Source organism: Nothoprocta perdicaria, unplaced genomic scaffold (assembly GCF_003342845.1).
Source record: "Nothoprocta perdicaria isolate Ctin4 unplaced genomic scaffold, notPer1 scaffold_106, whole genome shotgun sequence".
NCBI lineage: Eukaryota > Metazoa > Chordata > Aves > Tinamiformes > Tinamidae > Nothoprocta > Nothoprocta perdicaria.
This window is the reverse complement of record NW_020454161.1, coordinates 641,469-669,304: the sequence shown is the minus strand read 5'-3', so window position 1 is coordinate 669,304 and position 27,836 is coordinate 641,469. Positions and strand designations below refer to the sequence as shown.

Genomic DNA, 27,836 nt, shown 5'->3' with positions numbered 1-27,836 from the left:
TTAGCTGATGATCTGTCTTGTCCCATTGATTTAATTTCTGTGCTTGTAATCAACTAAATACATAACTTTTTGCAGAGTTTTTTTWAAATATCTTCTGGGACCTGTCAGAATCCAGTTTGTTTCATTGAGGAATATGCATTTTGGCAATGGCATTACCTCCATAACAGGAGCTCTACCGAGCTCTACCGAGCTCCTGATTGTAAAGTAGCGGACTTTTGCTTTACTAATACAGATTCTTTCTAAATCTGAAGTATAATCAGTAATTTTTAATATCACGTATAAAGGAGAGACTTTCWAAAAACAGTTTCTTGTGGCAATGTTAATGAGGAAATGCATAAACCTCATACAACCATCTAGATGTACTGTTTTGTAACAGTAAATACATTTTCCATAAAAAGAATGAATGCAGTTCGTCATTCATGAAGCCAGCCACGCCGGTATAAAGGATGTGAATGGCAGGTGAGCCTGGAGGAGCCTGCAACTTCCAGAATGGCGTATTTAAAGCTACCTTTCCCGGTGGAATTTCCTGCCTTTCGCATTGCTGTTAGCCCTCTCTTGCTTGTTCTTGGCGCTGGTGACCAGTCTGCCTGTAGCCCTGCGGAGCGGCGCTGGCAGCAGTCTCTGTGCAGGTGCTTAGCTTGGCAGCCCTCAGCGAAACTGCTGCTAGGGCCCTCCTACCAGCATGGAGAAGAGGTGCCTCTTGCTGGCACCGCAGGCCGCTGTGGATCCCGTCGGTGTTAACTGTGGGATGGTGCTGTGCTAATGTAAAAGAGAAGGTGATAGTTCTTCGTGACAAGCGTGTGCAGAGGACGCCAGGACTGAGAAGTAGGATGGTGCAGCGCATTGTGGAGCCCTATATGGCAGAGCTGAGCTCAGATCCAGGTCACACRGAGCGCCTGAAGGAGCAGCCCTGCCTGATGCTGTTAGGCCGGGAAGCGGGATACCAGCACTCGGCATCCCGGCTGATCTGCTGCCGGGTGGCCCTGGGAGAGCCCCCAAAGCCAATTAGTGTGGGCAGGCAGGGAATAGGTAACGAGGACACTCTTGAAGTTCTGGCTCCCTGCTTGAACTTTCACAACTGATTTCTTCATCACATTTACTTCTCTGGATGCTTATTTTATTGATGGCCAAGCTTATGAAGTGTTATTCATCACATTCCTGTTATCTACAATTTATTTTATTAGTGGAACAAACTGTGATTTCCCTCTATTTCAGACACTGACAGTTATCTTTTCTCTCAACCTGTTTATTTAGAGAGAAAATCCATTTAAACTATACTAAAACCTATAATAAAAATATTAAGATCATACTTGTGACTGAGGACAGTTTTGGTTTTGAATTCCTGTTTCACTTTTTCTGTGTTACTTTGTTATTATTTCTGAGGTATTGTACTTGTGTAGTTTCTTCAAATATTAACTTACAATTATGCACTTAATCAAATTAAATAAAAGAAAAATGCTTATAGCAATAAAATGATGTTTGGAAGAAAAACCCCAAACCTGCAGTTCTTCATCTGATTTTAATTCACAGAATCATAGAATGGTTGCAGTTGGAAGGGACCTCTAGAGATCATCTAGTCCAGCCCCCTGCTCCAGCAGGGACACCCAGAGCACGGGGCACAGGGCGGYATCCAGGCGGGTTTGAAGATCTCCGGAGAAGGAGACTGCACAGCCTCCCTGGGCAGCCTGTGCCAGGGCTCTGTTTATGTGGCTATGGCTTTGGTCAGCTACATTGCAAATATAGTTCTAAATAAGTAACAAGTACCAAATGCTTCACAGAGCACAGCTAGATTTTTAACTGCCTGCCTAATGAGTATTAATAACAGATAAATTTCAGCTTACTAAATTTTACTCAGATATAGGTAAGAAAGCATACATGCATACTCAAGTGTGTGTGTGTATGTGTATGTGCATATAGCATACTTAAGGCAATACAAATAAACTCTTTATAATGTATAAATGAGCTATGAGTATAAYGAGCTATTTATCTTCTGAGCCTCGTTTCTTAAAACATGACTCCTTATTAATTTGCTTCCTCAAGTCTTTCTTTTACAACTGGTTATGAAAGTCTCAGAATCCTAGCATCATTCTTTTTTAATAGTGCATTTAATGCTTTCCTTTCTTTCAGCAGGTATGAACTTGTAGAGTATACAGACAAGGTGGCACATGCCTATTTTTAATAATCTGAAAGTAAGAAAACATTGTTTTCCAGTAAGAGTGACTCATCTGGAAATGTAGTTAAAATCTTGCTAATACAAAACATCCTAAGAAATTTCCATCAGGACTATTGCCCTCAGGGTTAATATCTTTGAACTCTAGTTTAGTCATATAAACTTTAAACGTAACTTCTTAGTAGAACGTTATTATTTAAAGTTTGACTCTCTGTTTTTTCTTCCTCATTTTAAAGAATTTGTGGCTGTCCTGTACTATGAAGCAATGAAATGCAGGTGGGGGAAATACACAGCTCATAATAAATATTTATTGTCAGATGAAAACAACCCTCTTCCTTCTACCACAAAATGTTACTCTTTCATATATGCTAATATTGGTAGGGGCAGTGTCAAGTTTGATTTTTGTGGCTACCAAGAAATGTGGAATGGGTAAACAAAGAATTGTGATATATTTTTGGTTACCTATGTTTTATGAATAACAATTTCAAGTCATTCTCTTAAATATGAATGAGTTAGATACTTGGCAATGGTTATTTCATATTTTTTCTATTTATAGTGGTAGAAACAACTCTGTGATGAGATACTAAGAGTGCCAGGGAGAACTATACTTATTTTCCAGAGCCACTAGTCTAGTCAGTCTTTTCTAGCCAGTGTGATATAGAAGTTGAAGGTAGATTTCTCATAAATTAACTTTTTATTCTGAACTCACTGCAGACTTGTAAGCAGATAACTGATGATTAAGATTTACTTCCAAAAAGGTAGGAATTTTAATGAAAGACCAAGAATGCCATGACATATATATGCATTTACAAAGGGAAATATATGTTTACATAAGTCTGTGCAATTAAAAGCAAAAATATACCTCTGTAAGCTAACAACTGTTTGCCATTCAGAGGCATTTTTTTTTGGTCTGGTATTAATTCTGTAGGATACAATATTTATGATTTTACTCAAACAAATGTTACAATTGCTGTTTATTTGTGACATGCTCCTTAGGGTGAACTTTCAAACAATTATGGTAGTACACTTCATATATTTATTTAACTGGTGTAATTTCATAGACTTATATATTTTTCAATATATACTTTTGAGAGTGATCGGGGTATGATCTAAAAGGAAGACTGTAACAGAACAACGTAACTATACATACTGAAAAATAATCTGACCTAGGTGTTTTGATATTTTCAGTGTATGAAAGATGGGCATAGAAAGTAGACAGGTTAAGAATTTAATTTCAGTTGTAACCTTTTTTGTTGTTGTTTAAAAGTATTCTTTGTCTTGTTTAGTGAAAGTTGTATTTTCTTCTTTTTAATTTTCAAAGCTTCRAATATTTAAGTCTCTAAGCTGGAATTTTTGAATTTATTATTCAATTGTAAAGTTTTTGTAAAATACTGCAAAATATTTTGTTGATTGCTTCAACAAAAATAGAGAGTCRGTAAAACACCTGACTTTAAAAAGATTCTGATGAAGTCTATCTACCCCAATGGATTAGAATAATTTTAAATACCTAACATACCTGTTTTATAACTGCAGTTTGTCTAGGACAGAGAAACCAGGAAGTCTGCATCTCAGATAGCTGAGGATTTAGGTAATACAAGTAAAACTTGCTTTAAATGCATGACCTTTTAATGACATCTTCATAGGACTGCTAGGGAAGGGGAMTTTTCATTTCTGACGTGTTATAAGGTTACTGTATAAATGCAGGTGTGTRTGTGTGCATGAATTCTTTATTGTCACCAGCTATTGGAAGAATGTGGGAGTGTAACAGTTATGTCTTGAATATTAAAAAATAAAAAAAAGAGTGAGAGAAAAGACTACCAAATTTAAAATTTTATCCCCCTTATAAATTCATATAGGTCACTTCCAATACCATGAAGTTTTCATATGAAAGTATATAAATACATTACATTGTTCTGTTTTGGAAGCTAATGTTAGGGAATCTTTATTTTTAGCTAGGAAATATAATGAATAATAAAATCAGCAAGTACCTCCCCAAATTCCAAAAGACAGAAAACAGTAAAGGAATTTAATTTTTATGAAGTTTTTGAGAAGTTTGAATACATCTAATGAAATGTAGACATTAAATGACATAAAATATTTATACTTTAAACTAGTAACTGATGACTGCGATACAGCTGATGGAAATCTAGTCAAGATCATCTGTGTGGTCTAGGGAGCAATTAGTCTTGTCCAAAAACGAAAAACTAAAATATGCCAGTTTAATTGTTTCCTAAAAGTGCCTATTTGTTGGCTACAGGGAACCCTCTGTGAGCAGCTTTAGGTGTAGGGGCTTGAACTGTAGATGTCTGTAGCAGGGAAGGAAGAATCCCACTGGAAAATCTGCTCTGCTGCCTGCCACAGCAGTGAGGATTCTACTAGTAAGAAATGGAAACAGAGAGAGAGGTTTGATGGATCCAGATATGAAATCTTATCAGATCTATCTTTAATCAAGAAAATTCCTATTGCTTTTCTGATAGAGAAATTCAGTATTTGGCTTCACACAGTTTGGCAGTGTAAAAGGCTTTTAGCTATTTTTAATTTTATGGGAGAATGTGCTCTGAGTACATAAAATGTTGTGCAGTTTTGGGAGAGTTACTTCGTAATCAAGCGCAGCTGAGAAGGAGTTGAGGCTAAATGGGAGACAGGTGTTGTAAAGAGGAGGCTTCCAGGAWAATAATAAATTTAAAATAAATAAAGGAAAGGGAAACCAAAGCAAGAGAGTTACTTTGATAGGTAATATAATAGTGATAAACCAAGGGATAGGTCAGATGAAGAGGGAACACGAAAGAAAAGTAAAATCMCTAGGGTGATTAAGAGACTGGAGCTTCTCACTTATGAGGAGCGGCTGAGAGACCTGCAGTTGTTCAGCTGTTCAGATTGCCCAGGGAGGTTGTGGAGTCTCCATCCATTGAGATATTCACCAGTGGGAATAGGACAGAGTTCTGGGCAACGTGCTCTAAGTGACCCTGCTTGAGCARGAGGATTGGACTAAATGATCTCCAGAGTTTCCTTCTAATCCCAACTGCTTTGTGATTCATGGATGATGTTTTGGACATCTCAATGAGTAAAAGAGTTGGTTGGATGGGTAGTGGCTGATGCATGGTRTTCTACTTAGTTGTGGGTATAAGTGGAGTAATTCTGGGATTGCTGGAATCTCTTTTGTCTAATCCCTCTACCAGTGACCTAAGGAYGTGATGGAAGCGTATTGTCACCAAGCTGGTAGATGGCAACAACCTGAGAAGACCAACCAATACATTCAAAGGCAGAACTGCTGTTTACAGGGACCTAGGGCAGTTGGTGAATTGGGTTGACAGGAACCTTATGAAATTGAACATGAACAATGCAAAGTCCTGCACAGGGAAGGAAAGGAGTAATCCTTGCAACACCACAGGTTCGAGTGCAGAGTGGTGAACAGCTGCTGAAAAGGACCGGAAAGCCACCAGAAAGCCAGCAAGTTGAACCTGAGCTAGCACTGTGCCCTGGTAGAAGAGAAGGCTGACAGTATCCTAGGCTTCGGTTAATGGGAGGATCGCCACTAAATCAAGATTATGTAGCCCACCTTCAGCACTCTTGGAGTGAACCTACAATATTGAACCAGGTTTTGGGCTCTGCAAGACAAGAAAGATGCTGATAAACTGGGATATGTTCACTGGAGGGTCAATAAGATGGTTGGGGGTTGTGCCCTTTGAGGAGGGATTGAGACAGAGGCTTTGTACAAGTGAGATCTTAGGGAGCTAACAGCAGCTAGAGGTGCCAGAAACCTCCTTATAGCCTTACCTATGAGAGATTGTTGATAAGACACATCTAGACTTTCCACAATTATGTATGGTGGGAGGAAAGTTTTTGTTGAAAAGCACAGAGGACAAAAATCAGAGCGCAAAAAACTTTCAACTTAAGAAAGTCAAGCTTTCCAAAATAGGTAGTTGATTCACCTGAACAYAAACTTCTGAAAACAAGGAGTGAAGCTTTGCACGCAGTAAGCCCTGCTTCAGTCAATGAAATCAGCTGCACTGGTGGCAATTATTAATAAGCATTCAATGGAGTCTTTATTAAGCTGAGGGGTAATTGGATGAGCTTATCCGAGCTGGCACACGTAGTCTTAGAGAGAGAGGGTCTGCTCTGAACTGCCTCCACCAACACAGCAAGTGTACAGACCATCTAAATTAACATACAGTGTTTRTGGCCACTTGGAAAAGCTGATACTTAAATTGAAAATGAGTTTAAATCTTAATTAAAACACAGCTGATACTTTGCTATAATATTTCCTAAATGCATTGTTCTTTTAAAAATATGCAGTATCTTTTCAACGTGCATATCATCACTACTTTCTTTTTTTATATATATTCTTTATTCGACTTTACCCCTTCCATATATTCCTTATCCAATTTAAAAATAACTTTTCACACCTTATTCTCATTTCTTCTTTATTAAATATAACCTGCAAATCTTGGTCACCTTTTTTTGAAGCCTTCTCACCTTTCTCATTTAGATTGCTGGAAGCAATTGCAAGAAAGAAATTTAAGGTGAGCAGAGAGGGGAGTGAGACTGATTTTTATAGAGATTGATTTTTGAGTAAAATGAGKTTTTTTTTATTGCAATCTTTGAACAACTTCTTGTGAGACTACTTTTGATGCTGCCTGTTGTTTGCAAAGTTCTTTCTAAAAGATCTAACTTTAGATGCCTTTTGGATTCCACAGCGTTCTTCCACTTGCAGATTTTTGTAGTAGTTCCAATCTGCCCTTCTTCATTAAATGGCTTACTTTCAGAGAATCCAAGAACTTGAATCTGATATCAGGTGGCTCTTGCTCTCTGATTTCAAACTGSCCACTAGGTTCTATCTACTGATAAGAAATGAATTCAATATGGTTAATGTGATTTTCCATTGATGCTTTTATTTTTTTTTAAGATTGTAATAAATTCATTCTGTACTAACTAGAGGTCAGCTTTGATGCATGTTCAGTAACTTTTTTGGTCCAAAAATCTATGGGAATAAAATTTCTTCCATAGTTGTGGTATCCTGTGATTTCTAGTCCTGTGAGAACTGGCCATGCCTTTTTTGTCATTCTCACTTTCATCTGGCTGTGATGGTTTATAAGCAGATGTTTTGTTCCCTCCCTTTCTTTCTTTTCCCTGTTCTTGCTGGCTTAATACAAAGGAAGTTGCTACCATGCTTTTCATTATCACGYTATAAATTTTGAACATCATAAATGTCTATGATTCATAGAATCATTGTAATTATCTTTTGGGATCCTCTGTGATTAATTCACTTTTCCCGTTCACAGAAATTGCTTGTAAATCACAAGACATCTTCCAGTAATGTTAACTCTGCAACAGCTTATAAATTATTTTTTTGGGTTGTATGTCTRCTTTTGTAAAGAAGTCTTTTGAATTTATGATAAGAAGTGAGAGGTTTACTTAAATAATCTTAAGTACATCTGATTGACACACCATTGGTTACAATTATTGAAAGCCTTACCATGTTCAACTAATATGTTTCTTTATTTTCACTCTGGTTTGAGTAGTCAGACTGTATTTTTTATGATTTCTTTTACCTCTTTTGCTATCGAGATGTGCTGTTGTTTTTACATATTCTTCTCTCAAAAGTCTTATTGAAGTCTACTTTATATTTAAAGACTTCRTGTCTTTTGAAATATTTACCTGCTTGCAAAATGGCAACCCTAAAGATAATGCAAATTTTATTTTTCAATATACATACCAACTTACAACAAAGGAGAAAATTCTGAATTTGAAGTAAAAATTCCTTGATTTGGCTTGTTTTCTTTCCTATGCTTAAAGGAAGGAAAAGGCTCAATCAAACTTGAAACTGCAGTTGATACCAGGACAAAATATTAATTCTTTAAATATTTGTTTTATAGAGCAGGTAAAGAATTAATTTGAAAATATTACTTTTCTTATCCACAAACGATTATTTTCCTACATTGCTGTAAATCCAGACCTTTGTCCCTGACTTCTAAGCTTTTCTAATCCTGAGATGAACAGTTAGATCTATTATTTTCTTACATTCAGTACCGTTTTAYTTGCTACTCTGTAGTATATATTGTAGGAGGGGGAATTTATGTTGTCCAGTGCCTTCTGCTTATTTTTACTTGCCCTGTAGTAGTAACTTTTCCCAATATTGCTGACACTGCATTTAGTGACCCATTAAAGTGATAAGCACTATGAATATTTCTGGAAGTTACTTTATTGGTTGTAATCTAATGTCAATAATGTCAATTGAATAAATACCATCTCGGAAGTGTCCACTGTTGAAGTATGCTTTTGAAACAGTTCTTATGTGATGAAATTGTACATAGTTGTATGGAGTATAATGTAAAGCTTGAGTTGTAATCTATATTAATTGTACYGACTTCCCTTGGAATAAATTTTAAAAATTAAATTTACAAAAGGTTCTGTTGAGAGRTAGAAATATATTATTTGAAAGTAATGTTCAGCAGATTAATAATTCTTTTTATATGTTCTTTGCATAAATGTTCATCTCTCTTTTTTACTCTTTATTGCAGACAACCTATCACAACAAATTTGTGTTATTACYGATGTGCAGGAAGATGCGGTGCAAGTTGGTTTTCTCCTTCATGAATCTCTGAAAAGCCAAGTAAAAGTAAGTACAGTTCTGTGGTTGTATATTGTGTGTTTCATCTAAGGTTTTTGGTTGTTACAACTCAGGAAAAAATGGCCTAAATATTGTAATTGCAGAAGCAAAGGCCTTCTCTGTCACTCTACTATTATAAGGGATTAATACTAAGTAGAGAAGCTACCAAGAAAGAAGCGTCATCTGCCCAGTGTGATGTGGAGATGGTGCTTAAAACATACATAGTAGATTAGAAGAGAAAATAAATCCAGGCATCAGGAAGAACTTTTTTTTTTTTTTTTTTTTTKTGKATTTGGTAAGGCCAAATTATACAAATTTGTTACAGAAGAAATCCTTTTGTTGCTCTGAAGTCCGAAGAAAAGCCTGAATCAATTAAAGAGTAAGTTCTCTTCCTTAAAAACTGCAAATGCAAAGTCAAAGTAATTGATCTTTGTGCAGAGATATGGAAGTAGATTTCACTTAAAGGGATTGCTGTTTGAAACACTGTTGGAGAATACTGATGGAATTTTCCATTGGCATTTAATTACCTTGTCCTTTTCATTATTCCTACAGATGGAACTACCATATGTTTTCATTTTTCCAAAGGTACTTAACATTTGATAATGGGGTAATTCTTATTTATATCTTGTGTGATAATGTCACATTTTTGCATTTCTCTAAGGAGAAACAGACCAGTAGTAGCTGTTCAGAAATAAAGATTTTTTGATTTGCATAATGATTCTTCAGTGTGCTGGAAAATAAGATGGATTTTAGTGCAGGCTTGTAGTAGAATGAGTTTTATTCATGCCGTGCCTATCAATCTTCTGCTTTCTATGCTTAATTAATTTTTGAATGTTTTTATGTAACTAACTGTTTTGATATTTTATATCTGAAAATGTAATTTGACATTATACTGAGAATATTTATATGGCAAGAATTATGTATACTCTGAAGAATTATGCTTTATATCCACTGCATATCTACATGTACAAGTGCAAAACATTGGAACACCAGAACAAGGATTTTTCTTGTCTGAATAAATGGCTGTATAGTGGAGTAAAARTATGTTTCCATTTCACTACTACCAATTCAGATCACTGTTTTTCCTTTTTCTCTTGCTTTATATTATTCTGTAAAASCTAAGAAGACATCACCCATATTTGGGGGGAAAAAAAAGTTCTTTCATGTGTTGACTTGCACATATACTATGCTTGCATGTAACCACATTAATACCATGAGAAACACTTACAGACCATTAAGGAAAAGCTAAGTATTTGTTATGTTCCAGCATCCAACATTCTAAGAAACTTAACCTCAAGTCAGGCTGACCCCAAAACCAAACTTAACTGAAAGAATTAAAATCTGCAACGTGCTTCCATGTTTTTATGGCAAAATAATTTACTTTTTGTTTGATGGGATGGTTAAGCCTATAGTGGGTTTGATTAAACCACAAACAAAATGAGCAGAAGCAAGATATTGAGGGCACTAGGTAAGGGTTTTCCTGCTGATGTTGGACTGAACTTTTTTTGATGACTGTATTAAATCAGTTTATCTAACAGTAGTTCTCAGAATTTGTACTTCTAGAAACTTTCTTTTCTTTTTTTTGATACATATTTTCTTTCTTCGTAATTTTGTTGATTGTTAAAATTCTGTTTAGCACTTCAAAACATTTCTGCAAGTGGCATTTCAAAAACTCTTGAGGTGTCTGTGTATTAGTGCTCCTTGAAACATCCTCTTTCATTTTGTGAACATCCTCTTTCATTTTGTGAACATCCTCTTTCTATTTAACCACTTAATCGTTATATAACAAGGTCTTTAAATGAGATATTTATAATCTGATTTTTACTTTCCCTAGTATTTTTATAATTAACTGGTGTTTTTCATAACTTTGGTTAATGTTCAGTTAGCTAAAAAAGTACTTTTTCCCAGGACACTAATGTGCCAAATAGACTAAAAAATATTTTCCATTAACTGACAGTGATTTGAGGAGACCAGTTTGGCAGCAAGGACTGTGATTCACCTGTCTATTTTCTGGCTAATTTATGGGTAATCAGTTACTGAATTGGTATCTCCTGAATGCTGTTTCCTAGCCAAGTGTGTTTTAAATGCTTTGTCTGAGCTGTTATGTAATACGGGAATCAAATTAATTCCATTGTTCACARGGCTGGATGTGACAAGAATCAAAAATATGGATTAAAAATATGGATTAAAGCCTTGGAGACTAGTTAAACCATTTCATTAATTGTCAGATCACTGCTTAAGGGTGTTTCTTCCTTATCTTAAGAAGAAAAGTCAGAAGAATTAAAATAGGCTTGGAACTTGGTTATCCTGTCTTCARTAGCTTGAACACCTCATGTCCCTCTTAGAATATAATGTCTGTAGACAAAACACTTGAAATGAAACAGAAATATACAGACATAATAATGAATGTATCTTTCAGGAAACTGAAAAAAAATGAAAAAAAATCTGCATATTGTTAGAAAAAGACAAAAAATGCAGGTCAATATTAGAGTATTGCCACAGAAATAATAGTGCATAGGATATGATATCTGCTCTTTCATTCCTTTGGAATAGCTGTTGTCTGGAAAACATTTTGGATGATCAGTCYGCATCAACTCTAATCTACTTTTTCCAAATAAATTCATAAATAACTCTAGTAAAAGCTTCTTTGGTGACATGCTTGTATATTAAAAAAAAAACAATTTCTCTTGATTTTACTCACTCTAGTAGTTTTWAATTATGAAAACTGAAAAGTGATTGTACAGTTTGCTTAAAAATTTTATCATTTGTCTGTGGAAGTGTGTTCCAGTGAAAAGATTTTGTCCAATATTGTTGGAATAGAAGGAAATCACAAATGATGATGTCAAGAGGCATTGGGTAGTCAGTTCACCAAATGTAAATTCATTTAGTAATTTGGAATTTGGTTAAATTTAAAAAAAAATYTATATTCAGTGGCAGGTAATTGGGTTTTTTTTCTTTTCAAATAGGAAAATAGTCTTTCTTATTCTTGTCCACGTGCTGTTGAGAAGAATAAGTTGTGTGCATAGATAGGTGTATTTGTGTGTGTACACAAACATAGATAGGTAGGAAAATGGCAGAGTAGTCCTGTTTTGAATAGGATAAAATATGTTGGATTCAGGCTTTTAGCTGATGCCAAATTGCTCAAAGTTACTTTTATTTACATTGAAGGCTCTTGCTCACACTGCCTTGCTCMCTGTTGAAAAGGGAATTTGGGGAGGAATTTGGCTGAGCGCAGTTTTCCTGAGCCAGCCTGTGAGCCTGTGGTCAGTTTTAAGCACCTGAACAGTTTCACTGATGTCTTGCGTGGCCGTGGGCTGAGCTATGAGAGAAGGTTCTTCGAAAGTTGGTAGAAGTTGCACATTTCTGGATTTGAGAAGCAAGCCCTTAACACGTGGCAAACTGGCCAAGGAGGGGTTTGTGTGTCTGTGCATTTACCACACACTTAGGCCTTCTGGTGATTTTACCTGCGTTTGACCCCGCTCAGACTGTACATCTCACTGTGCCTCCTTTTCCGATACTGGATGACATAGTTGTAAAAACAGACCCAGTTATACTGAGTCATATGAAATCATTCGAATTAAAACTCTAATACACTCAATTTGTTTTTAAATGTTTGAAAATACTTAAACATCATGTATTGTAACTTTTTAGGGAAAAATAGCAGRCCTTCTTCTTGGTACCATATTCCGTTTATCTTCTGGAAAGTCTCTTGCTTGCCGTGTGTTCTTCTTCATTTGAATATGCATAGGGGTATGAAGATAATGGGGATTTCTTATTTTACTGCAGAAGCTCAAGCCAAAAGTCTGGTATTTTCCAGTATTTTTAGTTGTTGGTGCTTTCTTTTTCTTTTTTTTTGTTTTTCCTTACTCTTTAGAATATTAAGTAACAGCTATTTAGAGCTACATTATGAAATGTTCCTCCAAAATGGCTTTAAAACCTTTAATGCTACATTTCAATTTTGAATTATGTTATTATTGGATTATAAATCAACTTGCTTTGTTGGTCCTTCCTTTGCTGCCCAAATATTAATGATAAATAAATGAATAGCAATACAACTTCAGACAATAGTGCCAAGCCTCTTCTAGTCAGGTATTTTATACTTCTGCGTTGATGTGCGTGTTGATGTTTGAGAGAACAGAGCAGAGTATATGGGTTCTTTTGTTTGCTCCTAGCCTGTACGATATGTTCCAGACTGAAATAAATCTGAGCAGTGCAATGGAGAGGTTAGCTGGCTAAACAGAATCAACATGAAGCTTTTGGCCATTTTTCAACTGTTTTTATTGGCTTTAAAATGCTATGTTCTTTTAGGGAACAAATTCTCCTTCCAACATCTTGGTTTGCCATTTTTCGTAAGGCAAGCCTGAAGTTGATGATGTAGTGGAATCTACTTCTTATTTTAATTAGGATAAGATCATTTCTTATCTTGTTTATAGTTAGCTTTAATTTGTTATAGTTAAAAGTTTTAAAATAAATATGATTGTCATTAAGATACTATTTTAAAGTATTCATTGAGGAATTGCTTTTTAAGATAAATTATAAATGATGCTTAGTTTACACAGAATTCCAGAATTCTTAGGCAGCTGGAATTCCTTATGTACTTACTCGTTTTTTAGTTGCATGAAGACCACATAGGCCTTTATTGAAGATTGGAGATGTTTTCTGAGAACTAGACACTGAAACCGTTCAGATACTCTTGACCTGTGTAAATGATCTTTTTCTTTCTGGAAATGGTTGAGCTTGGCTCAATGACAGGCTTGAGCTTGGCTCTAGCGCCTGCAGCAGGTGAGTGGCAGCTCGGAGTGGCTCCCTCTAGCAACACGTAGAAGGAAAAGCCAGCAGAAAACCTGATGCTCCACTGTTGTGTCACTTAAAAAATTCAGCAGGATTTTTAATTTGCATGTTAGAAATAGTAGAAATATCTCATATTACAAATCATAAATGCTCTTTGCCAATTTTATATCATGGGAATATCATGGGTAATTCTACCACAATAGCAGAAGCTTTAGCAGATAATTGATGCTAAAATCAAATTTATGTCTTTTTTTTTTATTAGGTTGAAGTTATACCCATATCTCTATGCAAAAATGATAACCATCTACAGAACATGTTTTCAGGAGGGTGCTACAATTTTATTTACATAYATGTAAGTAATAATGATTTGTGCTTTCAGTTTTAAAAACTAAGCAAAGTTAGTAATGGTAGATGATAAGCGTAAGTTGTTTATTTCCAAGCTCTAAATTGCCCTGAAATGGTATTTACTGTCTTGAAGAGATGCACAGACACAATCTATATTTGGCCCCTGGTGGAAGAGGAAGGTTTTAACTGAGCCTTGAGACAAATCAAGGGCCTTAAAAGATGTTATACACGTTTCCTAAAAATGATATTATTAATCTCGTTTTTTTTTTTTCATACCAAGGATTACAAATATAAAAAAGTGATGTATTTCTTTTTCAGTAAATAGTAGATCCATAGATTCCATTTTTTATGAAATAACTTTGATGTTTTTAGTAATTTTAAATATTTGTTTTCATTTAGGATAAACAGTCAGCATTTCAAGAAACCCAGCTACTAGTGGATATGTTGGAAAAATCAAATATCACTTTCTCATATCCGGTTATGCTTATTTTGGTAGGTTTACCCCTTTAAATTACTGTAGTAAATATCTAATAACATGTTTTTAAATATTAGACTTGGTAAATGGTAAATTTGGTGAATTTGAACTGTAAATTAGATCATAAAATGTGTAGTTGTGCTGCGGGTAGTGTAYTATATCCTGTCAGGAAATAAAGCAATGGTAGCAGAAGGCAGCTTATTAGTTACCTATTTCATTAAAATATTAATTGTGGCTAGTCATATTGAAAAAATTGATATTCTCTACCACAGACTGTGTGTTAGAGCTTTTTTTTTTTTTTTCATTTTTTCTCTATGACACTTGAAATATGAGAGTTTTGTTTATATAGCCGCAGTTTTAGATATCTCTGACTTAATACTTCCAGAGAAATATAAAGGATGGAAAAAAAACTCACCCAAGCTCAGAGATTGTGTCACTAACACACACAGATCTCCAGGTCCGTGAAACCACCTTGTTGGCACGGCCTACTGAAGGCACGGGTGATTTAAGCAGACACCTTCTTCAGCAGCCTTAGTAAAAAGTGGCCTGTTTAATCTCCTTTGTACTGCACTCTGGATAGCACCTTCCCAGCATCACTTGTTCCTAACAAACACATTTGACATTTTCCAAATCTTGGCAGTGGGGGAAGAGTCTTGCAACTGGTTAGAAGGAGTTGATGACATCAAAACCTAATACACTTACATGTTTCTAAAACAGAAAAAAGTACCAAAGCTACAAAAAGGCATTTTGTGCTGCACACTCTGGTTTTATGGAGTTACCACGTTATCTTTAGAAACACAAGATGGAGAAGGGGAGGCCTGGGAAGTATGTTTTAAATGACTAATGAATTAGATAAATCATTGTCTAATATTAAGCACTGGGATATATATAATTCTGTTAAACGTCAATACCTATAACTCTTTACAGATAGAGTGGCCGGGGGAGGGAAACTCTTTTCAGCAGCCTTTAATTACACTGAGTGTTGGGTGTTCTCCTGCATAATAACACTTGAGAGTGGTATTCTCCTCCAAGCTGTCCCTCTAGCTGCTGGGACAGGCTAAAGTTTCAGGAGGCACAGGGAAACAGAAGTAAAAGTCATGCAATGATTTTACCTCTTCCCTGCATCAAACAGATACGCTGACCATATAATCAGTTATAATTTTTTAGGGTTGGAGAGAAAAGAATTCTATGATACTCCTTCTCTGTAATTGCTAGTATTTGCACTGYAGAGCAAAAGCAAGTTTGAGGGAAATCTCTTATTAAAGCTGTGGAACAAGGCAATGTAAATAGGCGCTTTAAAAAACGCTTTAAGGGAAATGAGTAACTGCCTTTTATGTGTCAGAGTAAACTGAATATAAGTTACATAAGAAACTTTTTCCCATGCGTGGATCTCTGACGTTAGCTCTCTACTTCCACCTCTGTGTACCACCGGCTGATAAATTTTGGGCGGCTGGAACCTTTCAGCCATAAAAATATTTCCAATTCTTTTAAGATTTATAACTTTATTTCTGTTATTAATAGATACTTCATATGTAGAAATAATCATCCTTAATCTAGATTTTGATGGTTAATAGAAACCTTGCAAAGTAAACGGAGGTTACTGTGAGAATACTTAAGCCTCAGGAAAGTGTTCAGGGAGCCCTGAGCCATGAGAGCCAGTTGCATCTTCCCAGAGATACAAGCTCAGGTCCTGTGTGTCCTGGTTTGTGCAGTATCCTGGCTGGACAATTGAGACTTGCCTTTCCTTGCTCCAAGAGCTGCTCATATCCCTTTTGAAGTAGTCTTTACTTTTTAAACTGCAAGTGTTACAGTGAAATGCATGCAACTGAAGCAACTATAAAGTAGGTAAATTAAAATTAAATTTTTTAATGAGTGCAATTCTATTTTGAAAACCTTTGGGTTTGCTTAAGGGACATCTGTAGTGCTCCAGTTTCCTGCTGCTAAAAAAAGAAAATTCTATGGAAGCCTAAAGCTTAGGAAAAGATTCTGTTTGTTTAATGGATCATTTTAATGTAAAGTCAGAAGCTAATTAAAAAAGAAACTTTTGTTAGCCTGTATTTTTGTGTGTGCTTAACAATGAGGTAAAATACTAAAATTTGTCAGTCTAAAATAATGCATTTYGAAAAGTGGATATTTTTGCGTCTTTGGTCCTTTGCAGGTGCACTTGAATAATTCAGAAGATATTTCTTTCAGCACTGGAATGGAAGAACTAACTAGTATCAAGAAATTTGCAAAGGAAGTGAAAATAAAAAATATTTGGGTTTATGGTCTCCTTATCCATTACAAGGTATGTAATTCTCTTTTTACCTGCAAATTATCTGCTTTTGTGATTTATATGATGAATGATAGAATCTTAATTTAAAAAAAAATCAAAGGGGAATAAATAWGACATGAAAAAGACTTGTTGGAAAGATTCTTGCCTGTTCTTGTTCAGAATTCAGAAGAGTTTTTTGGTTATAGGCAAAAATGCAAGCATTTTGATTAGAGAGGAACAAATGGTAAACATTTTTCAAAGCATGCAAAAATATCATGGCCTTTTTTTCTTTTGGCTGTTCTGTTTAAAACTTGGTATTTGTTTTTATCATTTTAAACATAAGTATCAGAGATATTTTTGATCAGTAGTCTTGCAAAATTTTTTTCCCCATCAAAACAGTATTTGGTATGCAGGTAACATAAAGGATATGACAAATAGGTGGTGAAACAAACAGCTCCATGTCTCCAGTAGCAGCAAAACATCTCAGCTGGAGGCAAAAAGAGTTAGCACTCCAGCATCCTTTGTACTCAGAAAAGCTATTTAAAATAAATCATTTTGCCTAAGAGGTGTTACGCCTGTCAAAAAATTGGACTGCTTGTAATGTAGTAAGTATGGCTTTAGTGTAAGTAGAATGCTTTTCTTAACTGAGAGCATATATGATTTTATATTTAAGTGGATTAAGTGGACATATGCCTATAGCAACATTTCAAAGAGCTGACTGGAAGGAAAAGGTTTTATAATCTTCAGTTGATTTTTATGAGCTGTGTTATTAGCAAGCATGTATAACAAAAATAAAAAATCGGAATTTAAATTCTTGATCCTTGGTGGTGAGAGAATTCCTGTGGAAAACTCTGTTTTTGAAAATAAACAGCTAGAATGGTTGTGTAAGATCACTTAACTGCGTGCAACATCCTCATCTATTAACACAGAGCATTATACAGAAAATATTGAAGGGTGATTAGGCCACTTCTAGCCATTGTGTCTTAAACAACTTGAAAACATTTTCTTCTCAAAAAGATGGGGATGTAGTCCTGGGTTCTTGCTCATTAACATTTGAAAAATTGCTAAGAAATAGATTATACAGATCACATATTTTACAGGTTAAGTTTTCTTGCAGCTGCAGATCTACCTAGCACAGAACTGCTTCTAGGAAAGGTGCTGTGGAGAGCCCCAGCATAGGAGTCGAGAAATGGCCTAGCCCGAGCTCTGCTGCTGCTCTGKGGGAGCCGCAAGGTGGGCTCTTGTGAACAAAAGCCATTCATGCAGCAGGAAGACATCTTTAACATGGTTTTATTTCACCTAAAGCCATGGTCTGGGAGTCACTGAGATACTTCTCTCCACTAATAGCTTGTGCGCATGTCCTTCTCTGTTGAGCAAGGAGAAATTATGTGCGTGCCAACTCTTGAATCAAGAGTCTGATTCTCCTTAGTCTTCGGATTGCCAGGGCTCCTGCTTTTAGAGGTGGGGGTTCCCTGTTGCAGCTCGCAGCCGTGGCTGCTGTCACATCCGTAGCGGTTTCATGCTTGAAGGAGGCAGGGTTTCCTTCACCCTGGCATGAYGAGGGCTCCCAAGGAAGTGCAAGCCCAGGAGCACCTGCTGCTGCCGTGCAGGAGCTTCCCGGCGCCTGTTGCAGCGTYGGGCGGTATCCGGGAGTCCTGACAGCTACAGATTCCTGCAGGAGGGRGTGATGACAAATCACTCCATGGAGATTCCCCCTAGCTGACAAGATACATCGTCACTGCCAAACACGTAGGCTTGATGTACACACTATCACTGCTTTAAAACCAGGATAAAATCTAATGGACGAAGCACTGAGGCACATGACCRCAGAAAGGGTGAGGTGGAATTACTTTACAGCTGTAAAGGATATGCAGTAATTGGATTGATGATATGTTGACTTAACAAATAGGAAAGAATGTGATGTCACTCATGTTGTGCATTAGGTAAATCTGTTGAAGTTCAGCTCTGTAGTGGTTTTACAGGTTTTGGAAATGGAAGTGAAATGCTTTGGGAACTGTACAAAAGTACACTTTTGACAGTATTGGGGGCAGATTGAAAGCTCAAAAGAAATTATAAATCTTTATTTCCATGTCTTAAATCGAATGTTTGCTTAATCTTTAGAAAATATACCAAATGTATGTTAAGAGCTTGAACACAAATAATTATTTCTGCCAGAAAAATTACTCAAGAAATTTCAAGATATAGTGATAAAAAATTGGATTCACTTAACAGCTCTAGTTTGCATCAACCCCCCCCTAAATTTTCATTTATGAAAATAATTTAAAACCAGTTATTTTCTAAAGCATTTTTAATGTTAGAAAAGTTTTAAATAATCAAAACACGCGGGAAAARAATATTCAGAAAATTCTGAATTGGTGTATTTAGCTCTTAAGGACTTTTGAGACTATCAGATGAATCAAAAGATAAATCTGGTAAGCAAGGTGAGTTGAAATAGGGAAAAAGACATCTTTTATGGAAGATATTTCTTTCATACACTAATAAAATTGTCAGCAAAATTCCAGCTGTTTTGATTTAGTACAGGTCTTCAAGAAACCAGTGATGTATGGTGCATGATGGTATGGTATTGTTATATATCAGGGTAAGTAGGTTACTTTTTTAATAGTAGTTAATCTAGTAAGGAAAAGTTATGAAAAAAAAAAGAATTTATTTTTGAATAAACAGTTTTATTTCTCTATGCATAAAAATAAATATTTGCCAACAAGAAGAAGCTAATGCAGAAGCTTGTAAAGGTTGCACTAATAGAGTTGTGGTCTAGAACTTTCACCAATAATTTTCTTGCCTTTCACAGAGAGTAAAATGGAACAACTATCATCTAGAATAAAATGTTACATGGATGGATGTGAGAAGCATAGGAAGTATGAAAGTAATATTAAGATATGCTAGCTATGGAAGTTTATAATTTCAAATAACTCTCCTTCAGCAAGGTACTGAGAGAATGTCAGTTTTAAAGAGCAAATATGTTTTTTTCCTAGGGTTCCCCAGGCTGAGGTGGCCTCAGATATTCTTACCTCTAAAACAGCTCCTTGATTCAGATAAAGGAACTTAAAGAACCAGAGCAATCGCTGTCCATACCTTAAAAGAGACAACTGATATAATATAATAATTGTTAGGAAGCTATTTAAAACTAAAAGGAAACTGAAGAGTGAGTGGTTTATTATGCACACATAATAAAAAAGGCCACAAAAAAATGGTCTTTTTGACCACTAAAGACTTTTTGAAGGCCATTTTTCAATACTGTGCTTGGTGACTGAAGGAAAACTTAGAGTGGTAAATATATATTTTATCTAGTTGGTAAAATCCAAAAGGTAAATATTTACAATAGTAGGGTTTTATTATTATTTATTTCCCCCGGTAAAGACCACTTAAAAACGGCGATAAGTGCTGATGTTACGGCAGTGATTCCCAGAAGAGGGATCGCAGCCCTGAGTGGGGGCTGTGCATTAGCAGAGCAGAAGGTGGTTTGGCAACTGGAGCAATATACTGAGCCTGAAGGGCAAAACACCAACAGAAAGTTTGAGAACCTGATGAAATCACTTGAGCCACACACTGCATGATGCCTGCACATTTCTTAATTAATTTCATAATCATCAGAGGGCTTGGTCAGTTGATTACAAGCTAGTAAGTGTGTTTGGGACGGTGTTTAGAAATCTCTGTCTCTGAGAGACTTCACTTTTTCATGATTCTGCCTCTAAGCTGCAGTGGCATAATAGGTTGTAATGAATGTGAAAACCTGCATCAATCCATAAAAATCCTTATTATTTTGAAGAGATAGAAAATGTAACCTTTAAATAGCTGTGATTTACAGACTGTATTCACACTTTCGTCAAGAAATATTGAGCAAATGAGTGATGAGTTAAAAGTGCCAGAGTGATCTAGGTTGCACAAGGTGTGGAACAGAGGTGGAAGCCAAATCCGACTAGAAACTCTACACAAATAACTTCTTTGAAATTATCACCTATATAAGCTCATTTATACAAAGGTCTAATGAGTAATTCCCAATAAAAATGGTGACTGATATTTAATGAGGATTGATTTTGTTGGTTCTGATTAGCTATTACTACATGTAATTCCAAAGAAATATATCTGTGTGTGAATATTTTTTTCTGCGCTATGCAGCTTGTACAGAAATAATAAACTGCTTAGTTTTTTATTTTGAATTGAAATCTGTTACCCARATCTGCATTTTGATCTTTACTGTATCACTCACTATCAAGAAATATAAAGGTTTCAATCTCTGGAGCATTAGTTAGTTAAGAAATATTAATTCCAAGTTAGCCAAAATATCAACTAAACTTCAGACTTTGAGTCAAGAAAGGATATAAATACAGGCTAGAGTTTGTTGAACGCAAACTAGAAATCYTGCTCGTGCTCTAAACATTTTGGTGTGTGTCAGAATGGGAAGCACAGTCACCGTCTCTGCTGCTCATTTTACAGATACTCTGCAGCCTGGCATTGGCTCATATTGCTTAACAGATTGTTCAGGGCATTAACTAGTGTTTCTGGCTTCAATGCATCAAGTCCTACTTCTCTAGCAAAAGCAGGTAATAAATTACAGGACTTATTACAACAGTGAAGCTAACTTCCTCGTGCAGCTACTGAGTGTCCAGTCTGAGAAAGATAAGCATTTTAGAAAAATAATTGGTAACCTTTTGGGTTTTGATTATGTAACTGTATAGGTTTTTATCACGGAAAGGTCAGAGAATTGCTTAATTAATCCTAGAAGTTGCAGCTTCTAGGATTATAACAAGTTGCATAGAAAATAATGAGATTAATGTTTAATGCATTTTATACATGACCTTTTCAGATTTGTTTCTGCTATTGAACTTTTAATTGGATGAATTGGGGTTCTCACATCACCTAGCCAAAATAACAAAGGTGTATAGATTATCTTTTAAAAAGAAATCATGTCTTGATAGAGTAGTTTTTAACCTTTGTTGCTTTTGGAATTCATTCTGGATAGTCAATATATTAAAAGAATATATATTATTCAAGATAGTTTAATACTCTTGAGTAAGTTTGGGAAGAATAAATGGTTTCAAAAAGTGGTAAGACCTCTGAGATAAGGAAAATATATAGCAGGGTAGAAAAGTGCATGTTTTAATTATGATAGATGTTTTAGTGTGATAGAGAATAAACACTGAATGGGAACAGTTTGCAAAAGTAAATACTGTGAGCATCAAATCTGAGTTTCATCTTCAAATCTATTATCAGTTAATCTGACATTTTTTTCAGTATTGTGAAAGCTTTGATGTTGACCTGCTATCTCTTAGTGGAAACATAAACATTTAAAATGAAAGGATATTAGCACAAAATTTTGTTTGCAAACAAACTGCTTTTAACTTCATTTTTTTTTAACATTACTAACTTGCCTATTAGAAACGTATGAAGTCCGTTGTATTTGTTTATGGACAATTTCATTTTGAGATTCTTGGTGCTGCATTTCTTGGCTTCAAGCAATGCTCATGCTCTTTCACTGTCTGAGTGAGGTGGCCATCAGGAACATCCAAAATCAGCCTTCTCACCTTGCTTACATACTATATCCCAAAGGTACCATTGAGCAGGTACCTCTAATACTCAGCTATAAGTACATCTGAGTAAGATACATGCATCTGTTTTTTTCTAGCTTATCTCTTCATATGTAAAAGAGCAACACCAAGAGCCTGATAAAATACCTATGTATGGTTAAGAGAGTTCTGAAGACATTACCAACTTGCACTTGTGCTCATTTTCTAGTGCATTTCCTTCTGTATTTTGGATGCACTTTTCAAAGATTTTCAAAGTGCATCCCTCTCTCTTCCTCTCCTCTCACCCAATAACTTTTGCCCACTTCAATGGAAAATTTAACTTTATAAATGAACTGTAAGACAGCTTTGAAAATAGAATTTTATAGAGTCAATGCTAGCTTGAGCTTGACTGATAATATACCAGTTGTTTCTGTACTGAACAATATTTTACGTTAGAGTTTCCTCTGTTGAAGATGTATTCTCTTTTGCCTTATAGGCTTTGTATTTAATGGTGAAATTCGTACCATTTCTGCTGAATTTTAAGTCTCTGCAGGTGAAGATATGTAATTCCTACTCCATTAATTTACTCATATCCAGATCTAAAGATATCAGAGGTGCTTTAAAATTGTATACTGTGACATACAAACTACCTATTTTCCCATAGCTATTTCTCAGTTCATTACGTTTTCACAGAATCACAGAATATTCAAGATTGGAAGGGACCTCTAGAGATCATCTAGTCCAACCTTCCTGCTCAAGCAGGCACACCTAGAGCATGTTTTTCCTTACTATACTTGACTACTGAAACTTCTGAAGTGCTATAGCTATTTAAATAACAACAAAAAATCCAGTCAAACTAAATTATTAGTGACTGAAACTATTATCTAGCTTTTTCTGCAGTCCTCAATGTACAGTAATTCTTGAAATTCTTGCAGAAGAGACCATCACATCAGTACTGGGGATGTTGGAGTGTTAATTTCCCACTTTCACCCTGCCCTGTACAAGCAGAGATCAAGTAATCAAGTCCTAGGCTGACCTTTGGGAATTTCCTTACAAGGTTGGGAAGCACTGCTTGCAGTTTCCATATGGATTTGACATAGCAAGCTTAATTTTTTTTTCCTCACAGCAGATTGTTCATATGAAAGTAATCCATGATAAAACATGTTTGGTGTTTAAAAAAAGATGACATATATATCACATAATCCTTAGGTGATATTGCACTTGATGGCAAAAGCATTGTAATTCCAGGAATGGGAAACACTCTTTGCTAACCACAGACTTCAGATCCCATTTAAGTCTGACTGTTATTTGGAATGATATATATTTTAAATATAGTATGAGTAAAAAATTACCTTTTTGTAGCCTTATTTAAGCTAGTATTCAAGTATATTTCTTCTAATGTGACCACCTTATACGACCCTTACTGTGTTTAAACAGACAGGTAAAAAATGCTAAGTAAGAGGAAGAGGATAAAGAAGAGCATGAGATTGGAAGAAGGTGTCTGACCCCAGGTTGAGTTCATGCTAGTCATACATTCTTTGTATAAATCAGTCGTGCTTAAACCTATCACGCTTTTAAAAAAGGAATCAGCTTTTTCCACATCCTTTATTCCTGTTGAAAGATTAGTTCTGATTATCTTCTTGCTATATTTGGAGTGCACAGCTTTCTCAGAATTGGTTTTATAGGATAAATAGTTCTGATTCTTACGTATTCCCTTTGTGTGATAGTTTTTCTATTCTAGTAACTCCTTTGTACACTTCCCACACTGTATTCATCTCCCTTAAGCCCCTCTGCACATTGTATGGATATGTCACTTACCTCTTTCATTTGGAGGTGCCTCTCCGGATACGCCCCAGCTTTGGGTTTCTTTGGGAAGAGGGCAGGGAGACGCGCTTCATTTTGCTGCCATCAGCCAACAGGGCAACAGTAGCTGTAAGCAAATGCCTACGAAAGAGTAAGAACAGGGCAAGCCCCCCGTTCTCTCCCTGTTTTCCAATATTGTTAGTTAAAGTATTTCCTGAATCCAAACTGTTTTCTGTGGAAGTAGTAGCCTTTAATAGATTTCTGTTCAGTGCTCCTCTAGTCCCATGAAGTGCATGTAAACTTTTAGCATCTACTGCATTCTCTAACAAAAAGCTGCATAGACTGGAAAACAGACAAAAAGAGGTGGTTCTTTGCAAAGCCATGTCCTAATCCCAAGGTCTGGCATCCAGAGAGTAATGGTCTGTTGATCCACCATCACGTTGAGTGTGAAATACACGTGTTGGTTTATATTCATCTATATTAAGTTTTATTTACCATTTTATTGTTTGGGTTTATAAAGGTTTTTCTACAGTTCATCTCAGTCAGGACTACCATGAATAACTATATCATAGGCAAACTCCTCTTACTGCTTACTTCTTTTTTGCAGTTTATTTATGCATGTGACCTGAACAACAGAGATCCCACCGGAACTCTACTGGTTATGGTCTTGAGAACTCACCATTTACACTTACTCTCACCGTTCTATCTTTTGAGCAAGTATTTATCTGTGTCAGGAGTTCTACTTTGTATCACTGAACTGTAGTTTTGCAAAGACCTTTGATAGGGAATTTGGTGCAAAGTCTTTTGGAAATCACAGTCAATTGTATCAATCACCTTCAAAGAATTGCAGTAAGCTTGCAAGCTAACATTTCCCTTTACAAAATGAACAAACAAACRAAAAACCAACATATTGACTGTACCATCATCTTCAATCATCTTTAATATGTGCTATTACTGTTCATTGTTTTAGTTTTTGTTCTACTGCTTTAAAAATGGCATATAGTTTACTATCCTATAGCTCTCTTCATCTTTGCAGATTTTTTTAATTTTAAATTGGCATCACATTTACTACTATCCAGAACTTGGCTACTAAGACAATTTTCAAGCTAGAGCTTATATACCATCATTAGGAACTGAGCTTCAGAACTGTTGGGTGAATGCCATATAGTCCTGGGGATTTGTTGCATTCTTCCTCTTAATTTCTTCCATACCTCTTTTGCAGTAACTGGCTGCAATTTTTCAGATGTAAGAAAGAGGGAGTCCAGCATGTGAGTTTCCCTAGTGAGCTGCAATTCAGTCAACTCATTTAGTTTCCCTGCAATAGCCTCATCTTTCCTGGGTATTTTTTTGTGCCCATTGATCATCAGTTGGTCCTACAGATGCTCTGACAGACCTCCTGCCTCTGATGTGTCATAGGAAAGATTTATTATTTGTTTTGGTTCTTTTTTTCTAGCTATTTCTTAAACTCTTCTTTGGCTTGCTTTATTTGTTTTTGAATTTAATATGCCAAAGTTTAATATGCCATTTTCTTCATTTAGGCATGTACAGCTTTTTGAAGGGTGCCTTTGAAGAGTTCTTAAAACTTCTCTTATATGGCTACTTAACAATATCATCTTCTTTCTGCCCTTCCTCAAGTCTTTCCTTTTTTTCTTAGTCATTTATTCCCCACAGGCAATAAGCATTGACTTTGTGGTTTCAGTATGGTCACCCTTACATTCTCTTTAGGCTGTGAGGATTTAATTCTCTTAGCTGCTCATTTCCTTTCTCTTTAACAAGATTCCTTATTTCTTTCATGGTTACCTTTTCTTTATATAGTTTTCATTTCTATCCCTTGTCATTTTATAGCCAGTCTATGTAATCCAGGCTGTTCCCACTAGCTTTGATCCATACTATAACAGATCTGTGGTTTAAATACAAATTATAATACAAAACACTCTTTCTTCTTGTGTTGGTTTGAGTTCTTTGCCCTCTTTATTGTTCCTCTTGTCTGTTCTATCTTCTGTTTTCTCCCTTAGTCTGAGGATACTGTCCTCTTCTCTCTTGGGAACTGGATCCTGGCTCTTTCAGAATTTCCTCTCTCCTCCTAGGTCTAGCTGCCTTACAGACACTTGCAGATTGCTGCATTTGCATGTTTTAATGGTTTTTTTTAAAATATATTTTGACCTATTTCTCTTCTGTTTAGTGAGATGGTAAACCTATCCTTCATTTCTGTTTCTCTTTCATTGTCTTTCCTTCCTTTTCCTGCTCTAACTTTGTAATTATCCTATGGTTTTACAGAATCATAGAATAACAGAATGCTTAAGGTTGGAAGGGACCTCTGGAGATCATCGAGTCCAACCCCCTGCTGAAGCAAGGTSACCTAAATCACATTGTAGAGGATCGCATCCATAGCTTTGCCTATGAGAGAAAAGATGAAGGGTTTTTTTTTTTTTTTTATATATAAGCTTCCTTGCTATTCCTTGCTTCTTTCTTGTTCCTTCATCCTTGCTTATCCATGCTCACACTAASCATCTGACAGACCTTGCTACAAGCAACATCTAAACCAACCACCAAGCAAACAGTTCACTTACACCCAATAAATACATGTTGCTTCTSCCCACCAAGGGCAAGGCCAAAGCAGTTCCTGAGTGCATTCTGCTGTTGGCTTATGGTTGCTGCGAGCTGTTTCGTTTTAACACTTAAAGATAACAGGATCAAAAATTGTGGCAACTTAATCTCGCTAACGTGAAGTCGCTAAACATTTCTGCTGGCTTTCATCTAAATATGCTTTGGAACACCTGGGTGTGAAGATATGTTTATATCTCAAAGGCAGTCTGAGATGTACAATGTTTGAAGTTGGATTAAACTCTACTGTGAAAAAATCTTTTAAGACATAAATATGCATGAATTTATAAAGTTAGGATTAACAATACTACAGGTATTGTTATATTTCATTTTAGAAATCACATAATTAAGAGAAAACTCWGTATTCCATAGGAAAATATGTGTATTTCATATAAATTCTGTTGAAAACTGTTTTCTGAAGGTTATTCTCCTATCATACGTTTGTATTAAAAAAGGTGGAAAATGACACCATCAGTATAAAATTTCCAGCATTCACTGTCTGAACTAATTATATTTGACTTTCAAACATTCCTTTGACGTGATATTTGCTTTAGCCACTTTTTAATTCATCCTTTTAAACAGTATTTACGATATTCCAAGCCTTGCAGTGTAATTTCCCACCAGCTCAGTAAAGTCATACTTTCTATTGATTGGCAGAGACCCATTACTTCACAATGTGCTAAATAAATACGCTTGATTTATAACTGTGCCTGTGTTTTGATCTCTGAAGTTTCCACCAAGCAGAATCTTTTAAAAAATGAAAATGTTTACGTTTGAGTTTGATTCAACCTGTGTGGTGCTAGCAGCAGTGTGAGCATTCATTTTTGGCAGAGCCTGTGCCTTCAGATTCCTCACTGACTCAGTTTTTCCATCCCTATGCTTACATGTGTCCAACTGTTTCCTTCTTGTGTTGCTAATTCCAGTGTTCAGTACTTATATTTACCAGTCCAGGCGTTGGATTATATAGGCAAAATTTCTAGCAAAATATCTGAGAAAATGAAGGAAAGAATGTATGATCTCTACTTAAAAGAGAGCAGTAAAATGAAATATTTCTGAAGCCTGACCACACTAGAGCTTTCATGTCCACTCACTTCTCTAGCTGTGCAGTCTTAAAAAGCTTCTACCTGTCTTTCATTATCCAGCCCATGGAATTATGGCATGACTACCATTATAATCTTATGGGGGCTATGAACTAARATTGTTGCTGTTGTCAAAAGAGGCACCATGTGCATTCTGCTCTCAAGTTGTGAGTAATCTCC

The 27,836-nt window shown here is 35.8% G+C and overlaps 1 protein-coding gene across 1 annotated transcript in view; it reads left to right on the top strand.

Moving 5' to 3' along the window:
- Positions 1–27,836, top strand: part of ISPD (isoprenoid synthase domain containing) — a 109,441-nt gene that overhangs the window by 47,820 nt on the left and 33,785 nt on the right. The window contains exons 7-10 of the mRNA XM_026045085.1: positions 8,692–8,789; positions 13,834–13,923; positions 14,316–14,408; positions 16,550–16,678. Of these exons, the coding sequence (XP_025900870.1) occupies positions 8,692–8,789; positions 13,834–13,923; positions 14,316–14,408; positions 16,550–16,678 (410 nt within the window). The remainder of the gene's footprint in view (positions 1–8,691; positions 8,790–13,833; positions 13,924–14,315; positions 14,409–16,549; positions 16,679–27,836) is intronic.